The sequence below is a fragment of the Canis lupus genome, chromosome 23 (genome assembly GCF_011100685.1).
Source record: "Canis lupus familiaris isolate Mischka breed German Shepherd chromosome 23, alternate assembly UU_Cfam_GSD_1.0, whole genome shotgun sequence".
Classification (NCBI taxonomy): domain Eukaryota; kingdom Metazoa; phylum Chordata; class Mammalia; order Carnivora; family Canidae; genus Canis; species Canis lupus.
This window is the reverse complement of record NC_049244.1, coordinates 50626903-50654229: the sequence shown is the minus strand read 5'-3', so window position 1 is coordinate 50654229 and position 27327 is coordinate 50626903. Positions and strand designations below refer to the sequence as shown.

General features: G+C 37.5%; 1 protein-coding gene across 4 annotated transcripts in view; it reads right to left on the bottom strand.

Annotated features, from left to right (window-relative positions):
* Window positions 1-27327, bottom strand: part of KCNAB1 (potassium voltage-gated channel subfamily A member regulatory beta subunit 1) — a 359350-nt gene that overhangs the window by 36302 nt on the left and 295721 nt on the right. For all 4 annotated transcript variants that reach the window (XM_038571281.1, XM_038571284.1, XM_038571282.1 and 1 more), the window contains exon 8: window positions 17682-17768. In XM_038571281.1, coding sequence (XP_038427209.1) covers window positions 17682-17768 — 87 coding nt within the window. The remainder of the gene's footprint in view (window positions 1-17681; window positions 17769-27327) is intronic.

Genomic DNA, 27327 nt, shown 5'->3' with positions numbered 1-27327 from the left:
CAACATTTCCATGTGGATGCTAAGGGACATCTCAAACTCAAGTCCCCTGGTCTTCCCCCAAAAACCAGCTCCACCTATAGTATTCCTCCTATTAGTCAATGGCAGCTTCTAGCAGCTTCTATCCTTCTGGTGACTTAGGCCTAACACCTTGGAGTCATTCTCCACTCCTCTTTCTACATCCAACACATCAGAACTCTGCTGGCTCTGTGTTCATTATTTATGCAACTCTACACTTCCACAGCTCGCACCTTCATCTGAGCCATTAATCTCTCACCTAGGTTGCTAAGTTATTTCCTAGAATGTCTCTCTGCTCCTACATGTGCCCCTTTATAATTCACTCTAATTCCAAGCCAGAGGGAACCTACAGAATTGTAAGCCAGGTCATGGCACTTCTTTGTCCAAAATTCAGAAGGCTGCCAAACATCTCTATAATCTCTCTAAACTCTTCCTATGCTCTTCCTTCTCATTCTCTGCAGTCACATTGATGTCCATGATGTTCCTCAAATACAACAAGCTTCTCCCATCTCAGGGTCTTTGTACCAGAAACAGTGTTCTTATCTCCCTCTTAATTACTCATTTACTCCTTCAGGTCTTTTCTGGCATCTTACCTTCTCAGGGACCACTTTCAACTCCCCGAGCATCCCCACCCTCACTTTTCTGCTCTACCTTTTCCTTTTCCCACAACACTCAATTACCGTTTTGTTTTTTTTTTTTTTTACTCAATCACCTTCTAATTTAATTTTTAATTTTTTAATTAAAAAATCTATTTTTTTGTTTCACTGTTTATTCCTTCTCTTTCCTGTTAAATCAAATGTGTCCCACAAGGGTGGGAATCTTTGTCTATTTTGTTCTCTTGTATATCCCAGGCACCAAGAACAACGCCTAGTGTACAGAAGGCACTCAATAATATTAATAGAATATAAATAAATGAATGTGATCGGCTTTAGACTTTTTTTTTTGTATACCATGTTGGCCACCCTAAGTGCTATAAGATGGGCCACCCTAAGTGCTATAAGATGACATTTAAAATGCATCCTGTAGGTTTTTGGAGAAAGGATCTTGCAATATTTGTCCTGGGCTTGGGAAGAGAGTAGGGAAATGGATGCGAGAACAAAATTTCACCAGTTTTTTCCTTCCCCAGGTTTTCTTTTTGGTTTCCATACCTCCCTTTTTGGTTTTTCTTAAGCTTTGTGTGAGTTCTTATATAAGTTTGTTTTTTTCTCTTATCTTACTAGATGAAAACACTCATTTCTAAGTGGCAATTAGGTTCATTCCATTACCAGATATATTTCCAGTTTCCATGTTAATGATACAACACTTTCCTTCTTTCTCCAAGTAAAAGAGAGTTCTGTGAATGCTAAATTACTTTCTTTCCCTTTCTTTTGTTTCCCAGTTGCCATCCATTTCATCCAGTAGCCATATAGAAAACAAACAAATTTTCTCTATATAAGTAAATTCTGGCTTGACTGTACTAGGGTTCCAAAAGTTGTTTAAAAGTATCTCATATAATTACCATTAATTTTGTATGATTGGCTTCATTGAAGCTAGTCACAACACAAGCTCATTTTTCAGAATTTAAAATAGAGTAAAACCTAACATAGGGATGCATTTAGAAAGGATGGATAAATTCCAAACTGCAGAGGCTGAGTATTTGTAGCTTATAATCTTTATCAGTATTTGAACATTAACAATTACTTGCCAAAGTAGAAATGAACTTTCAAGTCTTTGGATTCCTGGGAAGATTTTGTAGGGAAGGGCCCTGGTGGAATATGGGAGATGTCTCTGCATCATGGATTCATGTTATACAAATGGCCAAATGCTCCACAAATGTAATTTGTGGAGACTGTGAATTATATGCAAACAAGGTTTTCTTAAGCTTCTAATTATAACTGAATATAATGGTATTTTCTCATAAAGCAAACAAATTTGTTTTCTGAAACTAATAAGAGTTAATTTTTTCATGTATAATTTAAGTCAGATTGATTTAAAATTAGGTATTTAAACATTTGTAACTAGTATGTGGAACAAGCATGACTCATAATAATGAGTAGGCAGGGATCCTCAATAGATGCTAAAACCAGGTTTTAGAGGACCTGGTTATTCATGTGGTCTTACAGAATCACAAACCCAGATTACTTATTAATTACCAAGTCAAAGGAGTACTGTATCATGGTGGGAAAAACTGGCAGATATCACCTCAATGAAGTGATCAACCTTAACATGACCCATAATGGGCACAGTGACACTCCTGGGTCCTCTGAGGAAAATACTGAGAATTCAACATCACATACATAGTCTTCTTGTCAAAAATGCTTCATCTAATCAGAGAAAAATGATCAGATAATCCAGACTGAGAAACATTCTCCAAAACAACTGGTTTGGAGTTTTAAAAATGTCAATGTTATCAAAGAGAAAAAAAATGGTGGGGGAACTGCTTTAGACCAAAAGAGATTAAAAAGCCATGAAGCTAAATACAATGTGGGATTCTGAATTGAATCATGGATCCAGGTAGAGGAGGAGAAGACAGCAGCAGAGGAGGAGGACCCTAGGCTTGTCTCATCCCATAAATACAACTAGATAAAGATATCATCCAAATACCACAGAAATCTGTCTGAAGACCGGCAAACTCTACAACTAAAGATAGGGAAGAGGCCACACTGAAGAAGGTAGGATGTGTGGAGATGCAGCTCGAGAGAAATGGATGGTGGCTGCTGTGATGTGGAGGGAGCCATCGTGACAGACAAAGATGGAAGACGGACTAATACACAGGGGAATGCACAGGGAAAACAAATCCCCATAGCAACTGGCTTGGAAAGTGAGAGGGCCTGAATTTTGGGAGTTCTTGAAACCATCAGGGCTTAAAGCCTAGAGCTTTAAAAGGCAGTGTGCTTGGCTCTGGGAGAGCTTGGAGGACATTGGGGGCTGCTTTTAGAGAAAAGGCAGGGCAAATAGCCCACAGACATAGAGCATGAAAACAGTGATCTGAAGAGCAACTGGGGCACACAGAAGGAAGACTATTTGCTCATCTTGGAGCATGTCCCAGAGAGGCAATATTCATGGAGAGACCCCTCCAAGAACAAAGGAACTGGCAAGGTGCCACTTCCTTCCCCTGCCCTTCAGCACAAGCACAGGACCACCTGTGGAAACCAGTGTAGTGCTGATAATCGCTACCTAACTTGCTTACATCAAGTGCTGCTCCCCAACACCTATGCTCTGGGAGAACTGCCCTTCTCAGTCACACTTGCCTCAATCCCACCAGTGGACCCCCTACCCCAAAAGACCATCCCAAACCCTTGCCAACACCTCTCTTAACCCAGTTTTGTGAGACTTTGGTTCTAGTGGCAGCAACAGGTCTTATTTCACAAGCAGACTAGAGAACACCTAGTTAAAACACACCACATTCAGGCCAGGGACCAAACACTGCCCACAACAGGCAAGGAGAACCTCTGCGGACAACTGGCCTGAAAGATAAAGCAGCCAGGACAAAACAGCAGAGTGTACACAGCACTCATTGGAAACACCCTCAGAAGTACCACCAGGCCCTGGGGAACAGGGGATAATATACTGCAGGGCACTACAGGACCTCTTATTCATAAAGCCATTACCCTCAAGAACAGGAGATGTAGCTGACTTTCCTAACACAAAAACAGGCACAGAGACTTACACAAAATAAGAAGACAGAGGAATTTGTCCCAAATGAAAGAATTGGGCAGGGGCAGCCCCGGTGGCGCAGCGGTTTAGCGCCGCCTGCAGCTCAGGGAGTGATCCTGGAGACCCTGGATCGAGTCCCACGTCGGGCTCCCTGCATGGAGCCTGCTCCTCCCTCTGCCTGTGTCTCTGCCTCTCTCTCTCTCTCTAGCTGTGTCTCTATGAATAAATAAATAAATAAAATCTTAAAAAAAAAAGAATTGGGCAGGGCCACAGCTGGACATCTAAGTGAAACAGACATAAGTAACATGTCTAATGGAGAATTTAAAGCAGTGTTCATAAGACTACTTAGTGGCCTGGAGAAAAGAGTGGAGGACATCAGTGAGACCATTAACACAGAGATAAGGAATAATATAGCAGAGACAAAAGGCTCAATAAACAAAATGAGAAACATGCTTGATAGAATGAGTCGTAGGATGGAAGAATCAGAGGAACAAATTGATAACCTAGATGACAGACTAATGGAAAGTAATCCAGCTAAACAAAAGAGAAAAAAATATGCAAAACAAGAACAAACTCAGGGAATTCACTGACTCCACAAATGTAGTAACATCGCATTACAGCAGTCTCAGAAGAAGAGAGAGGAAAGGGGGCAGAGAATTTATGTGAAGAAATGATCAGCTAAAAACTTCTGTTCTTGGGAAGGACAGATATCCAGATCCAAAGAGCACAACAGAGAACCCCTAGCAAAATCAACAAAAACAGAGCCACACCAATATATTCTGTAATTAAAATGACAAAACATAGTGATAAAGGAAAAAATTAGTAAAAGCAGCAAGACAAAAGAAGACAGTTATATACAAAAGAAACCCCATAAGGCTATCAGTGTACTTTTAAGCAGAAATTTTCCAAGCCAGAAGGGAGTGGGATGATATATTCCAAGTGGTGAATGGGAAAAACCTGTAGCCAAGAACAATCTATCCCTCAAGGCTAACATTCAGAATAGAAGGAGAGATAAAGAGTTTCCCAAACAAAAACTAAGAGTTTACAACCACTAAACTAGCCCTGTAAGAAATATTAAAGGGGACTCTTGGAGTCAAAAGGAAAGAACAAAAATGACAGTATAAAGGTAAAAGGCACAAAAGCAGTGAAAGTTAATATTTCTGTAAAAAATCAGTCAAGGAGGGGCACCTGGGTGGCTCAGTGGTTGAGCATCTGCCGTCAGCTCAGGTTGTGATCCCAGGGTCCTGGGATCGAGTCCCACATCAGGTTCCCTGCAGGGAGCCTGCTTCTCCCTCGAACCATGTCTCTGCCTCTTTCTGTGTCTCCCATGAATAAATAAATAAAATCTTTTAAAAAATCAGCCAAGGAATTAATAAAATAAAAGGATGTAAAAGATGACACCATATACCTAAAACATGGGAAGGAGAGAAGTAAAGAATAGGTTAAAACATAAATAACCATCAACATAATATAGACTGCTATATGCAGATGATGTTATATATAAACCTAATGGTAACCACAAATAAAAAACTACTAATAAATATGCAAAGAATAAAGAGAAAGAAACCCAAATATATCACTAAAGAAAAGCAGCAAACCATGAAAGAAGAAAATAAGAAAGGATCAGAGAAAATCTTCAGAAACAACCACAAAACAATTAATAAAATGGCAATAAATACATATTTAACAATAATTACTTTGAATGCAAATGGACCAAATGCTCCCATCAAAAGATACAGGGTGACAGAATGGATTAAAAAAAACATGACCCATCTACTTGCTGCCTATAAGAGATTCATTTTAGACAAAAAGACATTTGCAGGTTCAAAGTGAGATGAAGAAACATTTATTATGCAAATGGCAGTCAAAAGAAAGCAGGTATAGATAGCAATACTTATATTGGACAAAGTAGACTTTATTTTTTTTTTAAATATTTTTAAATTTATTTATTCATGAGAGAGAGAGAGAGAGGCAGAGACACAGGCAGAGGGAGAAGCAGGTTCCCTACAGGGAGCCCAACGTGGGACTTGATCCTGGGTCTCCAGGATCACGTCCTGAACCACAGGCAGACACTCAACCACTGAGTCACCCAGGCATCCCTATATTGGACAAAGTAGACTTTAAAACAAAAAGTGTAACAAGAGACAAAGAAGGACACTATATAATCATAAAAGAGACAATCCAATTAAAAGATATATTAGCAATATTTATGCAACAACATGGGAATACCCAAATATACAAAACTGTTAATAACAAACATAAAGGAACTAATCAATACAAATACAATAAAAATAGAGGACTTTAACACCCTACTTCCATCAATGGACAGATTACCTAAATAGAAAATCAACAAGGAAACAATGGCTTTGAATGACACACTGGACCAGATGGATCTAACAGATATATTCAGAACATTTCATCCTAAAACAGCAGAAAACACATTCTTTTCAAGTGCACATGGAACATTCTCCAGAACAGATCACATATTAGGCCACAAAACAAACTCAACAAGTTCCAAAAGAGCAAAGTCATACCATGCATCTTTTCTGACCACAACCCTATGAAACTAGAAGTCAACCACAAGAAAACATCTGCAAAGACCACAAATACATGGAGGTTAAATAACCTACTACCAAACAATGAATGGGTCAACCAGGAAATCAAAGAAGTTAAAAAAATACAGGTAAAAAAATGAAAATGAAAACACAACAGTTCAAAACCCTTGGGACACAGCAGAAGTAGTTCTAAGAAGGAATTTTTACAGCAATACAGGCCCACCCACTTCAAGAAGCAAGAAAAATCTCAAATGAACAACCTAACCTTATGCATAAAGGAGCTAGAAAAAGAACAACAAATGAAGTCTAAGGCCAGCAGGAAGAAGGAAATAATAAAGATTAGAGCAGAAATAAATGATATAGAAACTAAACCAATAGAACAGATCAATGAAACCAGGAGCTGATTCTCTGAGAAGTCAATAAAATTGATAAACCTCTAGCCAGACTTATCAAGAAAGAAAATTACCCAAATGAATAAAATCACAAATGAGAGAAGAGAAATAAACACTAAACCCACAAAAATATAAAGGATTATAAGATAGGGATCCCTGGGTGGCGCAGCGGTTTAGCGCCTGCCTTTGGCCCAGGGCGTGATCCTAGAGACCCGGGATCGAATCCCACGTCGGGCTCCTGGTGCATGGAGCCTGCTTCTCCCTCTGCCTATGTCTCTGCCTCTCTCTCTGTGTGACTATCATAAATAAATAAAAATTTTTAAAAAGGATTATAAGATAATACTATGAAAAACTATATGCCAATAAATTGGACAACCTAGAAGAAAGGGGTAAAGTCCTAGGAACACATACGTTCCAAAACTGAAACAAGGAGAAACAATATTTGAACAGACTGATTACCAGCAAAGAAATGGAGTCAGTAATAAAAAAAACTTCCAACAAACAAAAGTCCAGGAGCAGATAACTTCACAGGTGAATTCTACTAATCACTTAAAGGGGAGTTAATACCTGTTCTTCTCAAACTGTTTGAAAAAACAGGAAGGAAAGGAAACTTCCAAATTCATTCTATGAGGCCAGCATTACCCTGATATGAAAACTAGATAAAGACACACAACAAGAGAACTGTAGGCCAATAACTCTGATGAACACAGATGCAAAAATCCTCAAGAAAATATTAGCAAACTGGATCCAACAATACATGAAAAAAATCACTCACTATAATCAAGTGGGATTTATATATATATATTTTTTTTTCCAGTCGTGTCTTACTGCCTGGTTGACATTTCAATTATTATACCTCATTATGCATCTATATACCTAAAATTATAGATTTATGTAACAACAATAACAACCTCAAAATATCTGTATGGGGGCACTATAGTTTATGAAACATTTCCACTTATATTATGTCACATTATCTCCACAACAATCCTAGGAATGGCTAGGCAAGGTGATGTTGTTATTATTTGCCATTTTCCAATGAAAAACTAAGAAGTAGAAGTCTAAGCAACTCAACCAAATTCATGCACCTGAAGCTAGCACCCTTTTCCTTTTAATGCAGACTCCATACTTTTTCATGATACATATTAAATACCCCAAGGGGGGGCTGGTTAAGAGAGCCACTTTCTCTCTCATTACCTTGTTTTTTTTCTCCAGAAAGTAAGAGAGAGATTTAAGGGTATTATTTGTTTATCCCCACTGTCTGAGAATGCCAGGTAAGCAATGATACAGGTGGCTCTGCTCATTGAATCGGCATGCGGGTAAAACACTAAGTGACAGGCTGCTAAAAATCCACAGCCCTACCTGCCTGGGCTAGGGCACTGGATAATGTTGGTCTCCAAATCCTACCCATGTCCCTGCCAATCAACTACAGCACAATAAGGAACTCACAGAGATAAATTCCCCCAAGACTGAGTTGACATCCTCTCAGAATGTGGAGGTAATTCTTGTCACAACTCTAGGGAGATGACAAAGCACACAGAAGGAAGTTCACATGAGTCACAAACCCACAGCTCCAGAATACTAAGCAGCTCTGTCTCCACCTGACAGCTGGGTTAAGCAGAAGCCATGTCTGTTTTCTCTCAATCTCTCTCCCTTTCTTAACTAAAAGCAACTTAAGAAAAAAAGAAAACCAAAAAACCACCCTTTCTGAGCTTGGTGAGGGCCATGATTTTGTGGTAAGGAGGTACAACAGGCTCCCAGACACATGGCCCACGTTCTCTTTTTGTAACTTACTAAAGATAGGGGTTGTATCTCTTCTGTTTTCACTTAGGATGCAAAGAAAGGGAAAAGAGGGGGAGATGACAGAGGAAGTAGCTAAATTGCACAGAATATAAGCATACTTTTCTCCAGCTTTTCCTTTCTAACCAGGACTCTATGAAATGAGGTTGGGAACCTTTAACCTCCAAAGAAAGCACAAAATACAGTCCTAGATGATCACAATTATTTGGAATATAATTTTCTTTAAAGCCAGCTCATCACATATTTTCTGTAGCCTTGGCGCTCTTAATTTCTCAGTATGCTCTTGTAAAGGTAGTTTTTGTAAGGCTCCCGTTCTATGGACCCAGGTGGAAAAGATAATTTGTTAACCAGGGCTCTGATGCATATCACAGTAATCCATGTTTAAGGATTTGGGGGTCTCTGTTAACAATTTTTCAATGCCCCTAAAAGACTGCCAATCTGAAGCAGCAGGTCAGCAACTAAGAGTGGTGAACTCCGTAAAGTGCCTTTGCTGTGTTACTTAGGATTATTCAGTCCTGTTCAACAAAGAGAAATAAGGATGATTAATGGAACTGCATAGAGGAACAAGTAGCCTGTGAGACATAAGCAGAATTCATGTAACATATATGGTATGACTCAGTGTTAGTAACCTCTGAGTCATGGCAGCCACAGACAAAGTAGAAAATGTGTGTGCTGAGTACAGAGGTGGAAGCATGGGAAAATGTGATATTCACGATGCATCCATTTTGTGGATGACACCAAACATTCAAGGGATACTACATATACGTGAAATATATGTACCTATTCTGGCTTCAAAAATCCTGTGCACAAGAAACGCAAAAGGTCCATGGCTATACATCAGGCTATCTGTTGAGCTACGGCTAATGGCCAGGTAAATCTGTTCTTGAGTCTTTCCAAGAGATCAAGTGTACGACTGACCCCAGCACCTTCTGTCTATTGAGCTTTCTTGCCCAAATCTTGAATCTGATTGTTACAGTCACATCCCTATAGGGAAGGCCGATGTGGCAGAGAGAGAAAACAGGCCATACGAACACTGCAGGCTCCAAGATTCATGTCATTGGGTCCCTCTCCCTGTTTATAATCTATCCTAATTGTTTTTAATTGCCCCTATCTCTTCCTTTGTGCTTCTCACTATGCATTTTATTTGACTTAATAAGCTATGTGATCCATGCATCTTAATTTGTTGTGTGAGCCTTTCTGTTTTGGGACCTCTACGATTGCCTAGTAGTGGACTTGGAGGCTACTAGTACTTCAAGGTCATTTCCCACATGACAAATTCACAGCAGGACCATGCACACAACAACAACATAAAAAGATAGCTTCAACTTTTTTTTAGTAATTACTGTGTACTAAGGAACATTCTATGCATTTTGTATATATCATTCCAAAAAATCTTCATAATAACTCTATAGAGTAGAAATTAGTATCTCTATCTTATAGATAAGGAAAGTTATAAGGATAAGGGAGGTTAAATAAAGTGTTTAAAACGACACAACTAGGGAGAAATAGAAAGATGACCTCAATTAGTGTCTGAATCCAAAGTTACACCCTTCCTATTTTGTGGGAGGCTAGGCTATTCCCCCTATATGCTCCTCAGACTTCCCTTGGACACGGTATCTAAAATCTACCCCTCACACTTCTTATCCTCTTCCCAGGATTTATTTTTTTCTTCATACTAGTATCATCATCTAATGTAGCTTTCTTACTTATTGCCTGTCTCACCCACAAGAATGTAATTTCTAGGATCTAGGCAGGATGTTTGCCTAATTTATTAACTTCTTCCAGTGCATGGAAAAATGCTTGGCATATGGTAGATATTCAGTGAATTTCAACTGAATGAATGAGTAAATCCTCATACTGAGTTTTTTCTAGGTAGACTTGAAAATAAAATCACAGGCTCGAGTGAATAGATTAACCCTGGAAAATCTGATTACACTAATTATAAAGGGCATGGAGGATTTATGAACAAAGTTCCAGGGAGAAACGATGGGCTAGAAGGAAATTTCACAGCCAGTGCTGTGCCTTGATTTCCATGTGACCTCACTGAAGACCCTGGTTGCCTCTGCAGCCTGGGCACCTTTATTTGATTTTCTTCACATTGTAATTTCAGGGCCTTGGATTTCTCCTATGGTCATCTCTGAGAAGAAATCCAGAAACAGTGGAGTTTTATAGGTATGTACATTTTACAGGACATTCTAGAAAAAGGGCTTATGCTTGTTTTCCCCTCCTATACAGAGTTACTCACTTTCTGTGACCTCCATTTTCAGGTGAGAACCCTAAGCCTCAGTGAGGGTGGTAACTTGCCGTGGGTGTGCAGTCTAGTTAAAAAGCCAGGATTTAAAAAAAAAAAAAAAGCCAGTTTTTGAAGCTGTGTTCCCCATCTAAGGTCCCCCAGTCCACTCTGCAGAAATATTGTTCCAATGAAGAGGTTCATAGTGAATAGAAACATGAGACTTTATAAAAAGACATACCAAAAGAACTAAAGTGAATCCATCCATCACCAATGTTGTTACTTAGAATGGATGAAATAAATTTCTTTTTATGAAACGTCTTATTGTTTTGTAAAGGATAAAACCATCAGCTGAATAGGTCTATAATAGCAGTGCAATTTTTGGTGAATTTGCAGTTAAAATGGAAATAAAACTGATTTAGTAAAATTGGAACACTTTTTTTTTTTTTTTTTGCACCACAGGATTGGTAGGTTTTGGCTCATCTTCTTGGATATGAAAATCATTTTCTCCAAATTAATTTCTTGAAAACTCAGCTGTCCCAGCCTTTCAAACCAGAAGATTAAACTGATCTGATGGGTTCTAGAGGCTCTTAGGAGCATCCTGGCCAGGATCATAAATGAAATGCATTAGATAATTTTAATTTGATATAGTAGACCTCAGGGGCAACTGAACTGCCAAGGAATCATGCCTCCATTCATTTCTGCTCATTTAGGTATCAGTCAGATTTCTGGAGAAACACCTGGCATCTAGATGCTGCTGTTGTTGCTACGAGAAGAAATGGAATGTAAGGGCGTCCTGGGGATGTTTGCCAGCAACCTGTCCTTAACATCACCCTGAAAAATGTGAAGTAGACCAGGTGCCAGGATGTTTGCAGATACTAGGAAACCAAGACAGGTTTTGAAGGAGAGAAAAATAAATTCAGATCTATTTAACTTTAGAGCTTCACTCATTCAATCACTCAACATGTGCTTACTCATTCGTTGAAACATCCATCCATACATACATACATAAGTATTTACTGAGCACCTACTATGTGCCTGGTGCTCTGCCAGACTGGAAGTAAAGTTTATAGACCTGTTTGTGGTCAAATTCAGTTGTCTGAGGGCCTCTAGAGCCCATTAGGTCAATTTAACCTTCTGGTTTGAAAGGCTGGGACAGCTAAGTTGTCACATGGCTATTAAGCATTTGAAATGTGGCTGATCCAAATTAAGACACGCTACAAGGGTGAAAAACACAACAGATTTCAAAGACTTAGGGTGAAAAAAATCTCATTAATACTTTTTGATTACATGTTGAAATATTTTTATACGTTGGATTAAATTTATTCATATATATAAATTTATAATATAGTAAATTTATTCATATATATGAATTTATGATGTATATTAAATTTATTCATATATATATTCATATATATATATATAAAGATTTTTTATTTTTAAGTAATCATTACACTCAATGTGGGGCTTGAACTTACAGGCCTGAGATCAAGAGTTGCATGCTCTGAGCCAGCCAATCACTCCTGAAGTATATTTTTATAATTGTTTTCATGTGTTTCTTTTTATCTTTTGGGTGTAGCTAATAGAAAATTCAAATAAACATATGACTTGCATAATATTAAGTCCTGCTAGTGACTATTTGCAGAAGATTTCTTCCTGCTATTATTATGTTTTGGGGGAAAACCTGAGAGTGTCTTTCAGGGAAGATAAAACAATATAAAGGTAGAATGGATGATCCATTATGCTTAGGTGGTATTTCTAGGTCATTAATTTTTGTTCTGAAATCTTTGCTTTGGATACTAAATATCTAGATCCAGTATTCTGAAATTGAAAAATACAGAGAAATTTTGGGATGGTGCAATGTTTGTTACGTTCTGGTATTTTCTGAGCTATCATTAGGTATCCTATATTCTTGAATATCCATGGATTCCTGCTTGCATTTGGGAACACCAAACAAGATGGCTTAGAAGGAAGTAAATACTTATGGAATGAATGGGCTGTTTGACATGATGATATTGTGGGAACTAAGTGAAGCTAACTTTGATCTTGTCTCATCTAAAAAAGACATCTGAGTTATTTATGTCTGTATAACTTACATTAGCATTGACCAGCTAGCAGGAAAAAATTTTTAAATGTAAATAATTTGAACTGTATTAGGTTGGGAATAACATCTAATGACTAAAGGAGTCTGTGAGATTAACAAGTTTTGGCAAAAAGCACTTTAAATAAAAGTCAGAAGGCTCAATTCCAAATGTTTTTTAAATTAAAATTTGATTTTAGTTAAAAATCATCATATTCTCAGATCAACAAATTAGTGGGATTTCTTCTCTCCCTTTTAAAGGGCTATGAAAACAAAAACAGGTCCCCTCTTTTTTCTGTTATTCACAAGTAGTACATGGTTTGTAGACTCCTTTCTTGCCCTCTAGTAATGCTCAATCACTTCCTCTCTGGCAATGAGAATAGTACAGAGAGAGAGAAATTAGCCTGGCACTTGGGAATGACAGAAAACCAAACCAAAAAACTCCTAGGACAGGTCCTCGGACCCACAAATGCTGTGTCTATCCCTGTCTAGCATGACTCATGTTGGAATTAAGTTTCTTTTGAGCTCAAGAGAAGATTTTGAAATACACACTAGGATTTATGGAAATGAGAGAATTAAGAATATGAGTAGCACAGAGCACAAGGAACTGTCCGTGACTCTACTGGTAAGAATACAGCAGCATAAGAAAAAAGAAATGGGATATGGGGCTGATTTTTTCTGGGATTGGAACACATGCCATCGATGCCAGATATTGTAGCAGAGACAGATGGCGTGGCAGATGCTGTGAAAGAAAAATGACTTACTACTAGGTGAACCGGAAAAAATAAACAAGAAGGACAGAGGAAAAAGTACAAGAGTTCTCCTCTATTGTCAGAAACATCTTCCCATGGCTGCAAAATGTAACTGCATCCCAAGGTTGCAGACTGCAAATTGTGTCTTACCACTTTCTCCGCTGATTACACGTTTGGAATTTACAGCTATTCTTTTGAGAGGATTCACTTTTTGTCTATTGGTTTTCCAAAAAAAAGACAACAACTAATTGGATATATGATGCCTATAGACTAGGAAGAAGATGCTACTGCTAATCTTCTCTGGCTCAGTTGGATGCTATATGATACACAGAAACTGAATGAAACTCATCTTGGTTTATTTTAGAAATGTTCCCAATTAACATCCTTTCAAGGTGCAAATCAAATGAATGGGGTTGGCATTTTAATAAACTTAAGTCAAAGTTATTTAAAACATGTCTTAGAAAGCCAGGCTGGGCTCTCTCATTAGGTCCCTGGGGTTTAAAACAGGTGTCTCACCCAAATTATAGCTTAGCATGTGTTGTGGCTCCATGGAGTTGATAGGAATAATTGAAACCAATAAAAATGATTTTCAAATGCTAAGGCTCTAATATGAGCTATCCCAATATACACATGCAGCACAGTGCCAACATATGTAGATTTAATATATGAAACTTCATCAATATGCATTTGGCAGCCAACGTTGCATCACTTCTATTAGACAGGAATGGATGCAATCAAGCCTAAAATTGCCAATATGAGTTACTGAAACAAAAAAAAAAAAGTATGTGAATGATATTAAGGATTTTCTGGCCATTTCAAAATGTAAAAAATGGGAGTTAGGGGCTGGGCAAGTATCCAGTGATGGTTCTGTCACTGTATTTGCAGAGGAAATTGAAAAATAATTAAAAACTATAGAGTAATATGGACTAACAGCTACTGTAAGATTTTGAAGGGTAATTTTGATTATATGTAACATTTACTTTCTGTACTGTTTTTAGAAACACTAATAGCCCTCTAAGGTAGACTCCATTGTACATTTACAAGCTTCACTCACACACAACTTATGACTTACAAAATCACTGCAAAAATGAATCTTAATAACAACATGGAATCCAGAAATAGCTTAGATGCCATTTTTAGGAGAGCAAATGCACCCAAGGCCTCCTGGCAATCCCTATTTCTCATTTTCTTTTCTTTTTAAACATTTTATTTATTTATTTGAGAGAAAGTAAGAGAGAGAGAGAGAGCACAAGCTGGGGGGAGTGGCAGATGGAAAGGGAGAAGCAGACTCCCCACTGAGCAGGGAGCCCCATGTGGGGCTTGATTTCCAGGATCCCTGGGATCACGAACTGAGCCGAAGGCAGACACTTAACTGACTGGGCCACCCAGGTGCCCCTATTTCTCCTTTTCTTCTTATTTCCTGTTTCTTCTCTCTATTGCCCAGATTGGCACTGCCCTCTGCTACAGTGAAGTAAAAGACACTAAGTGCAGAGAATAAGTATTATACTGGCATCTCCATCGGGCCCACCTTGGAACAAATGAGTATACTAAGTTTAAGGATACACATTTTCTGAAAGCCAGGGAGAAATTACAGGGGAGCTATTTCAATCTAGAACAAGTCCTGCTTGAGGAATTTCTGTGGTATGTCCCTGCTAAATCCTCCCAAAGGAATGAGCTTTAGAGCCTGATAGGCCAGCTAGGAGTGGATGGTAGAGGGTGGGGGGAGCTGACTACATTCCAGCATGAAGTGGTGGATGGCTGCAGAGCTACAAAAAGCCATGTGCCTTGACCTTATCATCAAGTGTAAATATCTGTTGTTTGGTCTCCTTCACTAGACTTCTGAACCTGGACAATGACTTTTGATAAAATAGCTTGATAAAATATTCCGCTTTGTGGAATTTTATATGAGAAACTGAGGAAAAATGAACATGTTCTCCAATTCTGGCAAAGGCTGGATGGACAATGCTGCAGTTACAATTTCTACGGGGCAGCAATCTCATGTTTTTAATGTTGTTTTTTGTTTGTTTAGCACTCTGAAGCTCCCTTCTACTAAATTTCAGCACATTATCAGTGTTTACACAACAGACACAATTGATTATCTTATCAATATCACATAGCTTAGATCCTAATTAAGAACTTCCTCCTTCTATAGTTATATAATGCAAATTATAATGTTTTCTGTTTGAGAGACTCCTGCATTGTATCTCTAAAATTAGACATGGGGTAGAGTGTGCAAAATGAGCGAAAACAAAACAAAACAAAAAACAAAAACCCAACACCTGGAAAAATCCCAAATGCTCTTCTATCCTGTACATGGTGTAATTGCAAAGGACTCTTTTTCAAAGGAGAAAATAGTGGCATTAGGCATTTAAAATGGAAAACAATTTCAGTTTTCACAAGCCCCCACCAAATAGCATTTTATTCGATGCTTTTGTTCATCAGATAGCTTTCGTGTTCTCTTTAAATGTGTCATTGAGGAGAATGTGACATCATATTATCCTTGCAATAAGCACTTCTTACACTAGTAAGATGCTTATGACTGCTTTATGAAATACCTATTCTTTGCCTTGATAAAAATATCTATTTTTATGTCATTTCCATGGATAATTCTTATGATTTTCCAACACTGATGTTGCCATATAATAAACTCCTGATTTACTCAGAATCAAGAAAGCAGAAAACTCTAAGAGAAAATTAGATATATAAATATATATTTTTAATATTTCTCTGTAGTTAAGAGATAAATGATGAGGAAAATAATTTCCAGGATATTTTTTTTTTGCTCAGAAATGCAACCTACAGAAAAATGCATATATACTTCCACATGTACAATCATTTGTAACTTCTATAACCCTCTAAGCATGAATAAATCTTTATAACACCTGATTTATTATGAGATCCCGGACTACCTTTTGAATCATCAAGGACAAATTTATCTTCAGTGTAATTTTGAATAGTAAATAGAATTACCTTATTCTAATTCTTTGAAAATGTGTAAATGTATATTACAAGCCTCAAATGACCAGAACATTTTTTCCTCTCATATCCCCCAAATATCTTTGTTCTTTTTAAAAAGATTTTAGGGGATCCCCGGGTGGCTCAGCGGTTTGGCGCCTGCCTTCTACCCAGGGCGTGGTCCTGGAGACCCGGGATCGAGTCCCATGTCGGGCTCCCTACATGGAACCTACTTCTCCCTCTGCCTGTGTCTCTGCCTCTCTCTCTCTCTCTGTGTCTCTCATGAATGAATAAATAAAATCTTAAAAAATAATTTAAAAAAGGAATAAAAAAATATTTTATTTATTCATTCATGAGAGAGACAGAGAGAGAGAGAGAGGCAGAGACACAGGCAGAGGGAGAAGCAGGCCTGCTACAAGGAGCCTGATGTGGAACTTGATCCCACAATTCTGGGATCCTGACCTGAGCCAAAGGTAGAGACGTTCAACTATACTGAGCCACCCAGGTGCCCCAATATCTTTGTTCTTATTCGCCTCAGGTAAGTTTAACCCCTATTACTGAATCTCAATTGACATGAACATTCTAATTTGTCCTCAAAAACTATCTTCTTTCTCAATCATCTTAGGTAGACTCCAAAAATAACTGTAAATTGATGAAAATTTAGTTTTAGAGGAACATTCTCAAGGTTTCCACAGGAAGATGCCTGACTATTGTCTTCAAACAGCTGTAACAGAATGGGAATAAAATGTTGCAAATCCTTGAGAATCAAAAGCCAAATTGCAACTAAGGAGTCTCATTTTGTAGTCACTCCTGTAAAACCTCTGCTCATGGTAGCACTTAGCTCTTGTTACCACAGATTGGAAGCTAATCAGACCTAGTCATTACAAAAGAGGAAGATCATCGAGGGACTTACTCCAAAATAATGATGGCTGGGTTATAAACTCCCCTTCCAATTAATTTTATTGTTTCAGTTGATGAAATTTCAGAAGTGAAATGAACCTGGAAAGAGTGAGCACTGTAACCGGCAGGAGCCACAATTCCAATGTCTGCAAACGCTTCAAAAATGAAAGAAGATGCAAGATGCAGGATGCAGAGTTCTGGGCTTGAGGGTAAATGCTGAGGCCGAAAGACATCGACTGTAAAGGTGTTCGTTTTTCACATTCAACCAAATCGGTCTGAATATATTTCATTTCCTACTGTTAGTGAAATAAATCATCAAGCTAGAATCAATAACTCTAAAGTCTTCTATCAAATTTCTTCACTCACCTTCCATAGGGGTGTTGCTGTCTGGTCGATTTGCAAAGACAACATCCACATACTCCAGCTGCAGCCTCTGGAGGGAGCCTTTCAATCCTGGGAACAGAGGCAGGAAAAACACAAAAGGTATGAATGTAAGCACTATTAGAGATAGTTAAAGAGACTCTTAACTCCCGAAAACAAACTGAGGGTCACTGGACCAGAGGAAGATGAGGGGATGGGGTAACCAGGTGATGGTCATTAAGGAGGGCACTTGATGTAAGGAGCACTGGGTGTTATATGCAACTGAGAAATCTCTGAACTCTACCTGTGAAACTAATAATATACTATACGTTAATTAATTGAATTTAAATACAATTTTAAAAAGATATAAAGTTTGGTTTCCTACAAAAATTTACTTTAAAAAAAACACTATTAGTTTCAAAAAGATATTGAATGCAATGATGTATTAATTGGCCCCTAGAACCTTTAAAAAATATACCAGAGGCTGGCTGTCCTCAACAAAGAGAAGTCTTAAAGGGGGGCACAGTCAGTTCAGCGTCTGACTCATGGTTTCAGCTCAGGTCATGGTCTCAGGTTTGTGAGACTGAGCCTTGCATCAGGCTCCACACTCAGCATGTAGTCTGCTTTAGACTCTCTCTCTGACCCAACCCCCTGCTGTCTCTAAAATAAGTAAATAAATCTTTAAAAAAAGTCTTATAATTTTCTCAATGATTTTAGTAGTCTTATCCCATTAGAAAACATCCTCAGTAATGATCTTTCACAGTGACTCATCTGTGGCAGTATCCAGGAGCAAAGTTTAGAATAAAAAGTAGCTAAGAGTTTCACTTCTTTCTTCTTGAAAAATGCAAATTGCCGTCATGTTATGAATAACTTAATGGGCTTACACTGGAATGGGATATATTTATTGCACATCAAAAACATTAAAATAGTATAAATCAGAAACAAATGACTGCCAACCCCACCTTAATGCACACATGGGTTGTAACAGGAATAAAAGGATTGGCAAATGAAGGTTTTGCTGAACATTTTACTAATTAGAACAAAGTTTGAGGAAGCTTAAATATAGCTGAGCTCTACCATTTCTATTATTCCCTGTTCTTTGGGGAAGAAACTAAAAACACTAGAAGCTAAAAAGACTTAGGTAATATAAAGGAGAAAATGAGAACTTAAAAAAAATCTGGAACTGATAATCTAAGTTTTAGCCCTAACCATTTGGTCACATTCCTGTGAGAACTCAGAAAAAATGATTTCAGTAAAATTAATACATCCCTGAAATAGAATGTATTGTATATAATATTATGCAACCAAAAGGATGACAGTTCAAGAATCATCTTATCTCATTTCCATGAGGCATAGCACTTCCTTATCAGCCTAGTTAATTCCTCAGGAAGACCCATGGTTTTTCTCTTTTTATTATAGGCATAAAATTAATTGCATGTTAAATGAGGCTCTTATAAATTTAAATTTGGCTCATTTAAATTTGATTTTTCAACCTGGTTTACCAGCCAGCCACAATTACTTTTCTGACAGGAAAATGAAGTGCTTGGATATAGTTCCGGAAATATTTTTCATTCATTGAGAAAGGACTGTCTGTGATGGTGGCTTGTTAAAAAGCAGCATTGATGAAGAATTTAAGGCAGACAGGTGTTTCAAGGGGCTGCTTGAAATGAAATTTACCTTAAAAAGCACTATGATATGAGCCACTTTTTGGAAGCAATTATATGTATGGAAGAAGTAAGGGGAGGACAGAACAGCCAAACGAACAAACAATAGGGCATCACAGGTTGGAAAGTTTGAAAATCTGTACTTTTGTACGCTGTGTGATTCTACTTGGGTTATTTGACCTCTCCCCCCCCCCCCTTTTTTTTGGTGACCCATGTCTCTAATCTGCAGCAGAGATAACAGGATCACTGCTCTGGAAGAGCAAATTAAACCAGCTGTCAAACACTCTGTAAGCACAACAGTCTATAGAAATGCAGTAATTACCATAGTGGTGCTCACATCTGGAAAGGTTCAGAAAGAGAGGCGCCAAAGACTAAATGCTAAAGATTTTCACTGGACCTCCTGGTTTTGGAGAGTGGCATTTAGTGACAGTTCTGGCCCTTCCTGGTACTGGAAGCAAGTGCCCCCTCTTCTGATAATGGCCCTATCTCCTAGTGTCTCTTCTGAGCAGCTCAGCATGGTCAGAAAGTAACAAGAAAAAGCTGCAGCTGGTTCGACCCCTTTGTAGTGCTGTGTGGTGACTTGAGTCATTTCCTCTCCCAGGCCCTGAGCATGGGCTAAATTCCAATATGATCCCCAAACTGCGCAGGGCCCTGGGGGTATAAAGATACATGGACACCGTCTTTCTCTCCAAGGAGCAAACAGTGTATAGTGAGAGCATCTCTGGCACAGGTTCATTTGTTCAAGGTAGTAATGTGCACCCATAAATAATGGTTTGCTACGAAGGTTAGTCTTGCTGTTATTGGACGTTCTTCGCCTCTTAATTCTTTCTCTGGAAGGCATTTTTTTTTCCTTGATATTTAAGCTGAGATTCAAGTATAGTCACAAGAGAAAATAAGAAATGATGGGCTATATCATGTCAGTGATCCACCTGAATTCCCACGATGACTTTGAAATGAAGTAGGAGATTGTGCCTTTAAGAGACTCTGCTCCCAACTTTGAAAATCTCAATCACATGAAGTCTTGAAATACATGGTATAAATTCTGGGTTTTACTTTGAGATAGAACATCATCGATGAGGGGCTGGGACATGAGGAGTTCAATAGGGGGAATGACATTATCGGATTTCCATTTTGAGCTGCTCATGGGTCTGCTGGGGATGACCTGGAGGAGGCAGGGGTGGAAGCAGGGAGGGAGGCCAGTGAGAGGTCACAGCAGCAAAGCAAGTGGGCCAAGTCAGGATGAAGCATTCAAATATGAGACAAACTGTGTAAGTAGAAATGGGGGGACTTGCTGGTGTGCTGGACAGAGTATGGAGGTCAAGAAATCAAGGACGACCCTTAGATTTTTGGCCTGAAAAATGAAGTGACTATTAGCAGGACAGGGAAGTCAGGGGGAAAGCAGATTGGTGGGAGCCACATAAGTCTGAGGAGCACATTAGTCAAGCACACAGAGCTCTTGGCAGTTGGATGGACCAGCCTAGCATTCAGAGGCAAGGTCTCTGTGCAGGTGAGGCAAAGGGTTTGGGATCCAGGGTACTAATTTGGGCTGGCTGAATGACTTTGCTGATGTGTTTTAGCCTCTTTGGGTCTTGGTTTCCTCATCTATCCAAAGACAAAATAGAGTGAAATGATCTTTTGGCTTTAATCTTTCATGTGACTACAAACCAAATCAGGCACTCCTGTCCTTTCCCATTGGAATGCCTTAATCTTGTAAAAATAGCTAAATTGTAGCAACATCAAGACAAACTCAATAAATGTCTCCTTGAAAGCCATTTAGGGTTCATCTCCAATAAGCAAATAGTCACATTCCGGCTCCACTTAGCAAATGTTTGTTGAACACTGGCTTGGGGCCAGGTATAGTTTTAAGTTACACATGCAAAAATGCAGTGACCCTGGCTGCAGAGGGGCATCTGGGCAGCTAATCAGAACATAAGGCAGATAAGTGTGCCAGTGCAGTGAATGCACTTACTGAAGGCACTGTTGACATGAGCCTTTTCCTCGGCACTAACCCTGTGTCTGTAGGAGTGAATATAGCAGAAGCAGGAGAAAAGGCTCCCTGTCCTTGAGAAGATGTCTGCAAGTTAACTGGCAATTCCTCAAAAGTCCATGGGCTAATAAATTATGTTATGTAAAGAAAATAGCTTTCAAGTAACTATAGTAAAAAGAAGTCTAAGTTCATTTTTCTTTTAGGTTCCGAAGATTAATAGGAACTGTATTGTTCATAAGGTAAACTTTAGTTCAATGTAAGCCTGTTTCATAGATATCTAAAGAAATATGCTCATTCCAGAAGTTAAGCAGATTGGCATGGTCAGAAATGGACCAGGTGTTCAGTGTTGCCTGTTGAACGAGTAGAAACAAGGAAATTGGTAGCCTGGAGATTCTGCAAGGGTTCTATTCAAACATACTGTATCCACACATTTGCTTTCCTTTCTAGCTTGAAAAAAATGTTGCCTTAAACGAAGAACACTCTTTCTGTATATAACTTCCCACCTTCTTCTCGGCAGACCTCTCAGTTATGACTCAAGATATATCTGCTTATTTTTTTTTTTATAAAAACTGGCTGTATTAGAATAACGTATGTGCTGCCCCTCCCATTGTGAAACACGGTTATTCTCAGTGGGCGATTTCAGTTTAGTAGGAACATGGAACGTTGGGAAGGAATTTGTGGTGAAGCCATCTGTTAAGAAATGTAATCTTTCATTGAAAAAAATCATAAATTATATTTTAAAAATAAACATCCAGATAAGTTGGGATTGGCATTTGCCATTCACTGAAAAGGTCTAAGTAGTTCCTCAGATCATTTTCCTCTCCTACTCCTAAAATGATAGTGAGTTTATGTTTTCAATCACATAACAAAACGGTCATTCACCTGAAGGACAAATGTACACTCAGACACAGCCTCTGCCAATAAAAGCAGTTTACTTAGTCTTCTAATTTGACTTACCAACCTAATTCTATTCTTTCATATAAGATACTAAGGAAACTTGATCTGCTATATTTTAACACCGGCAAAAAACTGGGGCTTAACGAATGTTTGTAGAATGGCTGAATGAATAGACTTTCAGAGCTTGACAGGACCTTGGGATTCTAAATGGATATAGTAAACCTCCCGCTGTGAAATTTCTACCTCCGCCTTGTGAATCTAAGGAGCATGCTGTTCCTAACAGGATCCAAGTAAAGGACCTTGGGCTTACTGAAAAAGTCTTTCATATGATTTTTTTCAAAACTGCATTATGTGCAAGTCAAGCTCATTTTACACTCTGTAAACCAGCTCAGGTGGCCAAGGTCATCAGCACTCAAGTGGCCTGAACCCTACATGAATTGGACTTCTGTCTTGGCCTCTAAGAACACTTTCTAAATTTATTGTGCATAAGAATCTCTGGTATTCAGTAAGGTCACCTCCATCACAAAACAACTATCAGTGAAACCCAAGGATAATGATTTGTGAACCTCTTCAAACTTTGGGTCTAGAAATCTCATGTCCTCCCTTTTCTTTTCTCTACAAAATTCATTCAATTCTCTAATTTCAGCCTGCCTAGAAATATCCTTTCAGCTGATGCTCTTGGACTCATTAACATCTTTGTCTTTAGCTGAAACTATGAACTACTAAATAAACATACTAATAAATCATTCCAATTCTTTGGTCTCGAAAGCCTGAAGTTTTGTGTTAAAGTTTGAATCTGGGTCAGTCAGAATTTCAGCTGAACTGGTTTATCCATCCCAAGAGATTAGTTTTTAAGAGATTTCCTGACTTATTTAAAGGGACAGAGAATTTAAGGTATTTCTGTTAAGTTCTTTGAGGCTAGGAAAAAACTGATTGAAAAGAGAGAATTTTGAAATTATGGACACACTGGTAAATATTAAAGCAATGGAGATTTAATAAAAGCACAGCAACCTTTTCTCCATTCTTTCTCTCCTCGATTTTATGTTCTCTGTTGACTGACATCCTGAACCATTTCCTAAATCTCTTTTTGAATCAGTTAGATTAAAAAGAAAAGAGGGACAAGAACTTTTTAGGTAGCACACTGCTGCCTTGTTTTTCAGCTTGGTACAACAAGCTAATACGGATTATTTCTTTTTTGGTGGGGGATGGCTATTTCTTATGGACAGACTTCATGGTAGATGACTCAAGTCACGCAGGCAAGTACTAGAGTAGGTAACAGTTTTAAGAGGTTTTACTTTGCAATGTCAAATTGGACACTATGGCTTGAGAAGGGATTTTGTTTGGGTTGGGAATTTGACATTTTTTTCTCATGCTAGAATGAGCTTATTCACTGTGGTGGTCTTAGAATGTTACTTAGTAAAGGGTGCCCTTATTCGTGGTATGAAAACTAACAGTTGCACTATTAAGAATGATGATGATAATGATAAAAATAACATTTATTAAGTGCTTATTATGTGACAGATACAGTGCTCAATGTGAATTATCTAATTTTAGTCTCTGTATAGTAACATTGTGAGGTGGAATATTTATAGCCCATAGTATAACCAAGGAGATGGAGGCTTAGTGAGGTTAAGTAACTTGCACAAAGTCCCCTACCTCATAAATGACACATTTGAAACTTGAGCCACTGTTTGTTTGGTTTCAAAGCCTAGTGCTTACAAATATATTAAAAGTTAGTGAAAAATACCAAACTCATACAAAAACTTTGGAAACTGATATAATTATTACTGTTAAAAATTATTTATAGATATGAAACATAAATATAAACATATTCTCCAAGATCTGGCTTCAAAAATCTCCATTTTTAATTAAAAAAATTTTTTTAAAGTAATCTCTATGTCCAATGTGGGGCTCAAAGATCAAGAGTCACATGCCAAGTGAGTGAGCCAGCCAGGTGCTCTATGTTACATGACTGAATGCCAAAATTATTTTTTTTTCCAGTGGAAGTCTAAGATACTTCCAAGTTCTCTCTATAGGTTAATAAAGATTTTTAACTTCTAAACTGCAATGATTGTCTTCAAATTCAACATTATCTTTCTTTTTTGAAAAAAGATTTTTATTCATTTATTTGAGAGAGAAAGAGAAAGAGAGAGAGAGAGAGAGAATGAGCAAGCACACAAGTGGAGAGAGGTGCAGAGTGAGAGGGACAAGCAGACTCCTTTCCCACTCCTGCTGAGTGGGGAGCCTGATGATGTAAGGCTTGGTCCAGGACCCTGAGATCATGACCTGAGTTGAAATCAGACGCTTAACCAATTGAGCCACCCAGGCGCCCCTTAACATTATCTTTCAGATTAGGTTCATGGGGAGGAAGAAAACTTCACAGTGAAATGACAGCCTGGAAGAAATTATTTGTAACACATGTCACTGACATGTTCAGTCAGTCATGTTCACAAGAGTAAACATTATTAATATACAAAGAACTACTGAAAATTAATAAGATCAAGAAAAGCTAATAACAACTCAAAAGAAAAATAGCTTAAGAACATGAAAAGTTGGTTTCCAGAAAAAGAAGCACAAAATTATGAAAAGGAGTTCATACTCCTAGATAAATGAATGTATAACTAAACAAATAAAACCAGATCATCCATCAGATTGGTATATTTCTTTTAAGAAAATAATTTAAAGTATGCATTATTCTTTGACCTAACAATGCTGCTTCCAGTACATAAGGATAGCCATTTGTATAATTCTTTATAATAATAAAAACAAAACATAACCTACAAATCATGTGTATGTGGATGCATATATGTCTAAAATTATTTAATTGTGAAAAAGTAAACTTTAGGTTAATATCTATAGCTTGATTCCATTGGTTTCATACTTATGTTCTTGTATTTATATGTAAGTATGGATAGATACATCAATTTAACTGTGGGGACAAGTTGGGAAGGACATGTACCAGATTTTCACATTGTAGATTGATATGAGGTAATCAAATGGGAGGATTTCATTTTTTTATGTTTAAAGTGGTGAGGTTAGAGTACATCTCATGTTTTTATTGACTTTGGTATTTCATAAATGAAACTAATTTTAAAAAGAAGAAAAATCATCTGTCTTAATAGTTAATTATGATCTAGAATTATAAAAATCTTAGATTTGTATAGCCCCATTTAACATTTTTCCTTTATTACAACTAGTGCAAGTATAAAATTTTTGTTATATATACACAAATGAGAAATACATAAAAATTCCTCACAGTTCTTATAATCCTCCCAAGGAAGTAGAGTAGTACTCTACTACATAATTGTTCTAGAAGACCATACTATGTTTATTTCTAGGCTCTACAAAGTTTTGAGTAACATCACAAAAGTAATGGCTCCATGAGTCAGTTTCTGAGTAGTAATTTTTTATAATTTTTAAAATGCATATAACACCCTTTAAAAACTATCATAGTCTTGAAAAATTATATGCCAACAAAAGGGACAACCTAGATGAAATGGATAAATTCCTAGAAACATATAGCCTCCCAAAACTGAATCAGGAAGAAATAGACAGTTTGAACACACCAATTACTAACAATGAAATTACATCAGTAATCAACACACAAAAGTCCAGGACCAGATGGTTTTATAGGTGAATTCTACTAAACATTTAAAGAAGAGTTACTACCTATTCTTCTCAAACTCTTCCAAAATGCAAAAGAGGAAGGAAAACTTTCAAATTCATTCAATGAGACCAACATTACCCTGATACCAAAACCAGATAAAGACACCACTGAAAAAGAGAAATACAGGTCAATATCTCTGGTGAACACAGACTCAAAAATCCTCCAGAAAATATCAGCAAACTCAATCCAACAATACATTAAAAAAAATCATTTACAACAATCAAGCAAAATTTATTCCTGGGATGTAAGAGTAGTTCCATGTTTGCAAATCAATTAACATGATATACCATATCAACAAGAGAAAGGATAAAAACTGTATGATCGTGTCAACAGATGAAGGAAAAGCATTTGACAAGTACAACATCCACTCATGATAAAAACTCTCAACAAAGTACGTTTAGAGGGAACATATCTCAACATAATAAAGGCCATATAGGAAAAACCAGCAACTAATATTCTACCCAGTGGTGAAAAACTGAGAGTTTTTCTCCTAAGCTCAGAGACAAGACAAGGATGTTCATTCTTAGCACTTTTATTCAACACAGTACTGGAAATCCCAGCTATGACACTCAGATAAAAAAAGGAATAAAAGGCATCTGAATTGGTAAGGAAGAAGTAAAATTTGCAGACGACACAATACTATATGTAGAAAATCCTAAAGACTCCACCAAAAACTACTAGAATTGAAAAATGAATTCAATAAAGTTATAGGATAAAAAATTAATATACAGAAATCAGTTGCATTTTTATACAATGATAAAGTAGCAAAAAGAGAAATTAAGAAAACTATCCCATTTACAAATGCACTGAAAATAATAAAGTACCTAGGAATCAATTTAACTGAGGTGAAAGACCTGTACTCTGAAAACCTTAAAACACTGATGAAAAAAATTGAAGGCGACACAATGTAAAGATATTCCATGCTCACTGACCAGGAAAAATTTTGTCAAAACATCCATACTACCCAAAGCAATCTATAGATTTAATGCAATTCCTATCAAAATATCAACAGCATTTTTCACAGAACTAGAATAATCCTAAAACTTGTATGGACCCACAAAAGATCCTTAATACCAAAGCAATCTTGAAAAAGGACAAAGCTGGAATTATCACAATCCCAGATTTCAAAATATACTACAAAGCTGTAGTAATTCAAAACAGTATGGTACTGGCACAGAAACAAACACACAGATCAATGGAACAAAATGGCCCAAAAAGAAACCCAAGATTATATGGTCAATTAATCTATAACAAAGGAAGCAAGAATATACCATGAGGAAAAGGCAGTCTCTTCAAAAAATGGTTTTGGGTAAAAAAAAAAAAATGGTTTTGGGGAAATTGGACAGCTACATGTGAAGGAATAAAATTGTATTTATTACACCATACAAAAAAATAAACTCAAAATTTTTTAGTTATTTTGGAAAAAATATTTTTCCA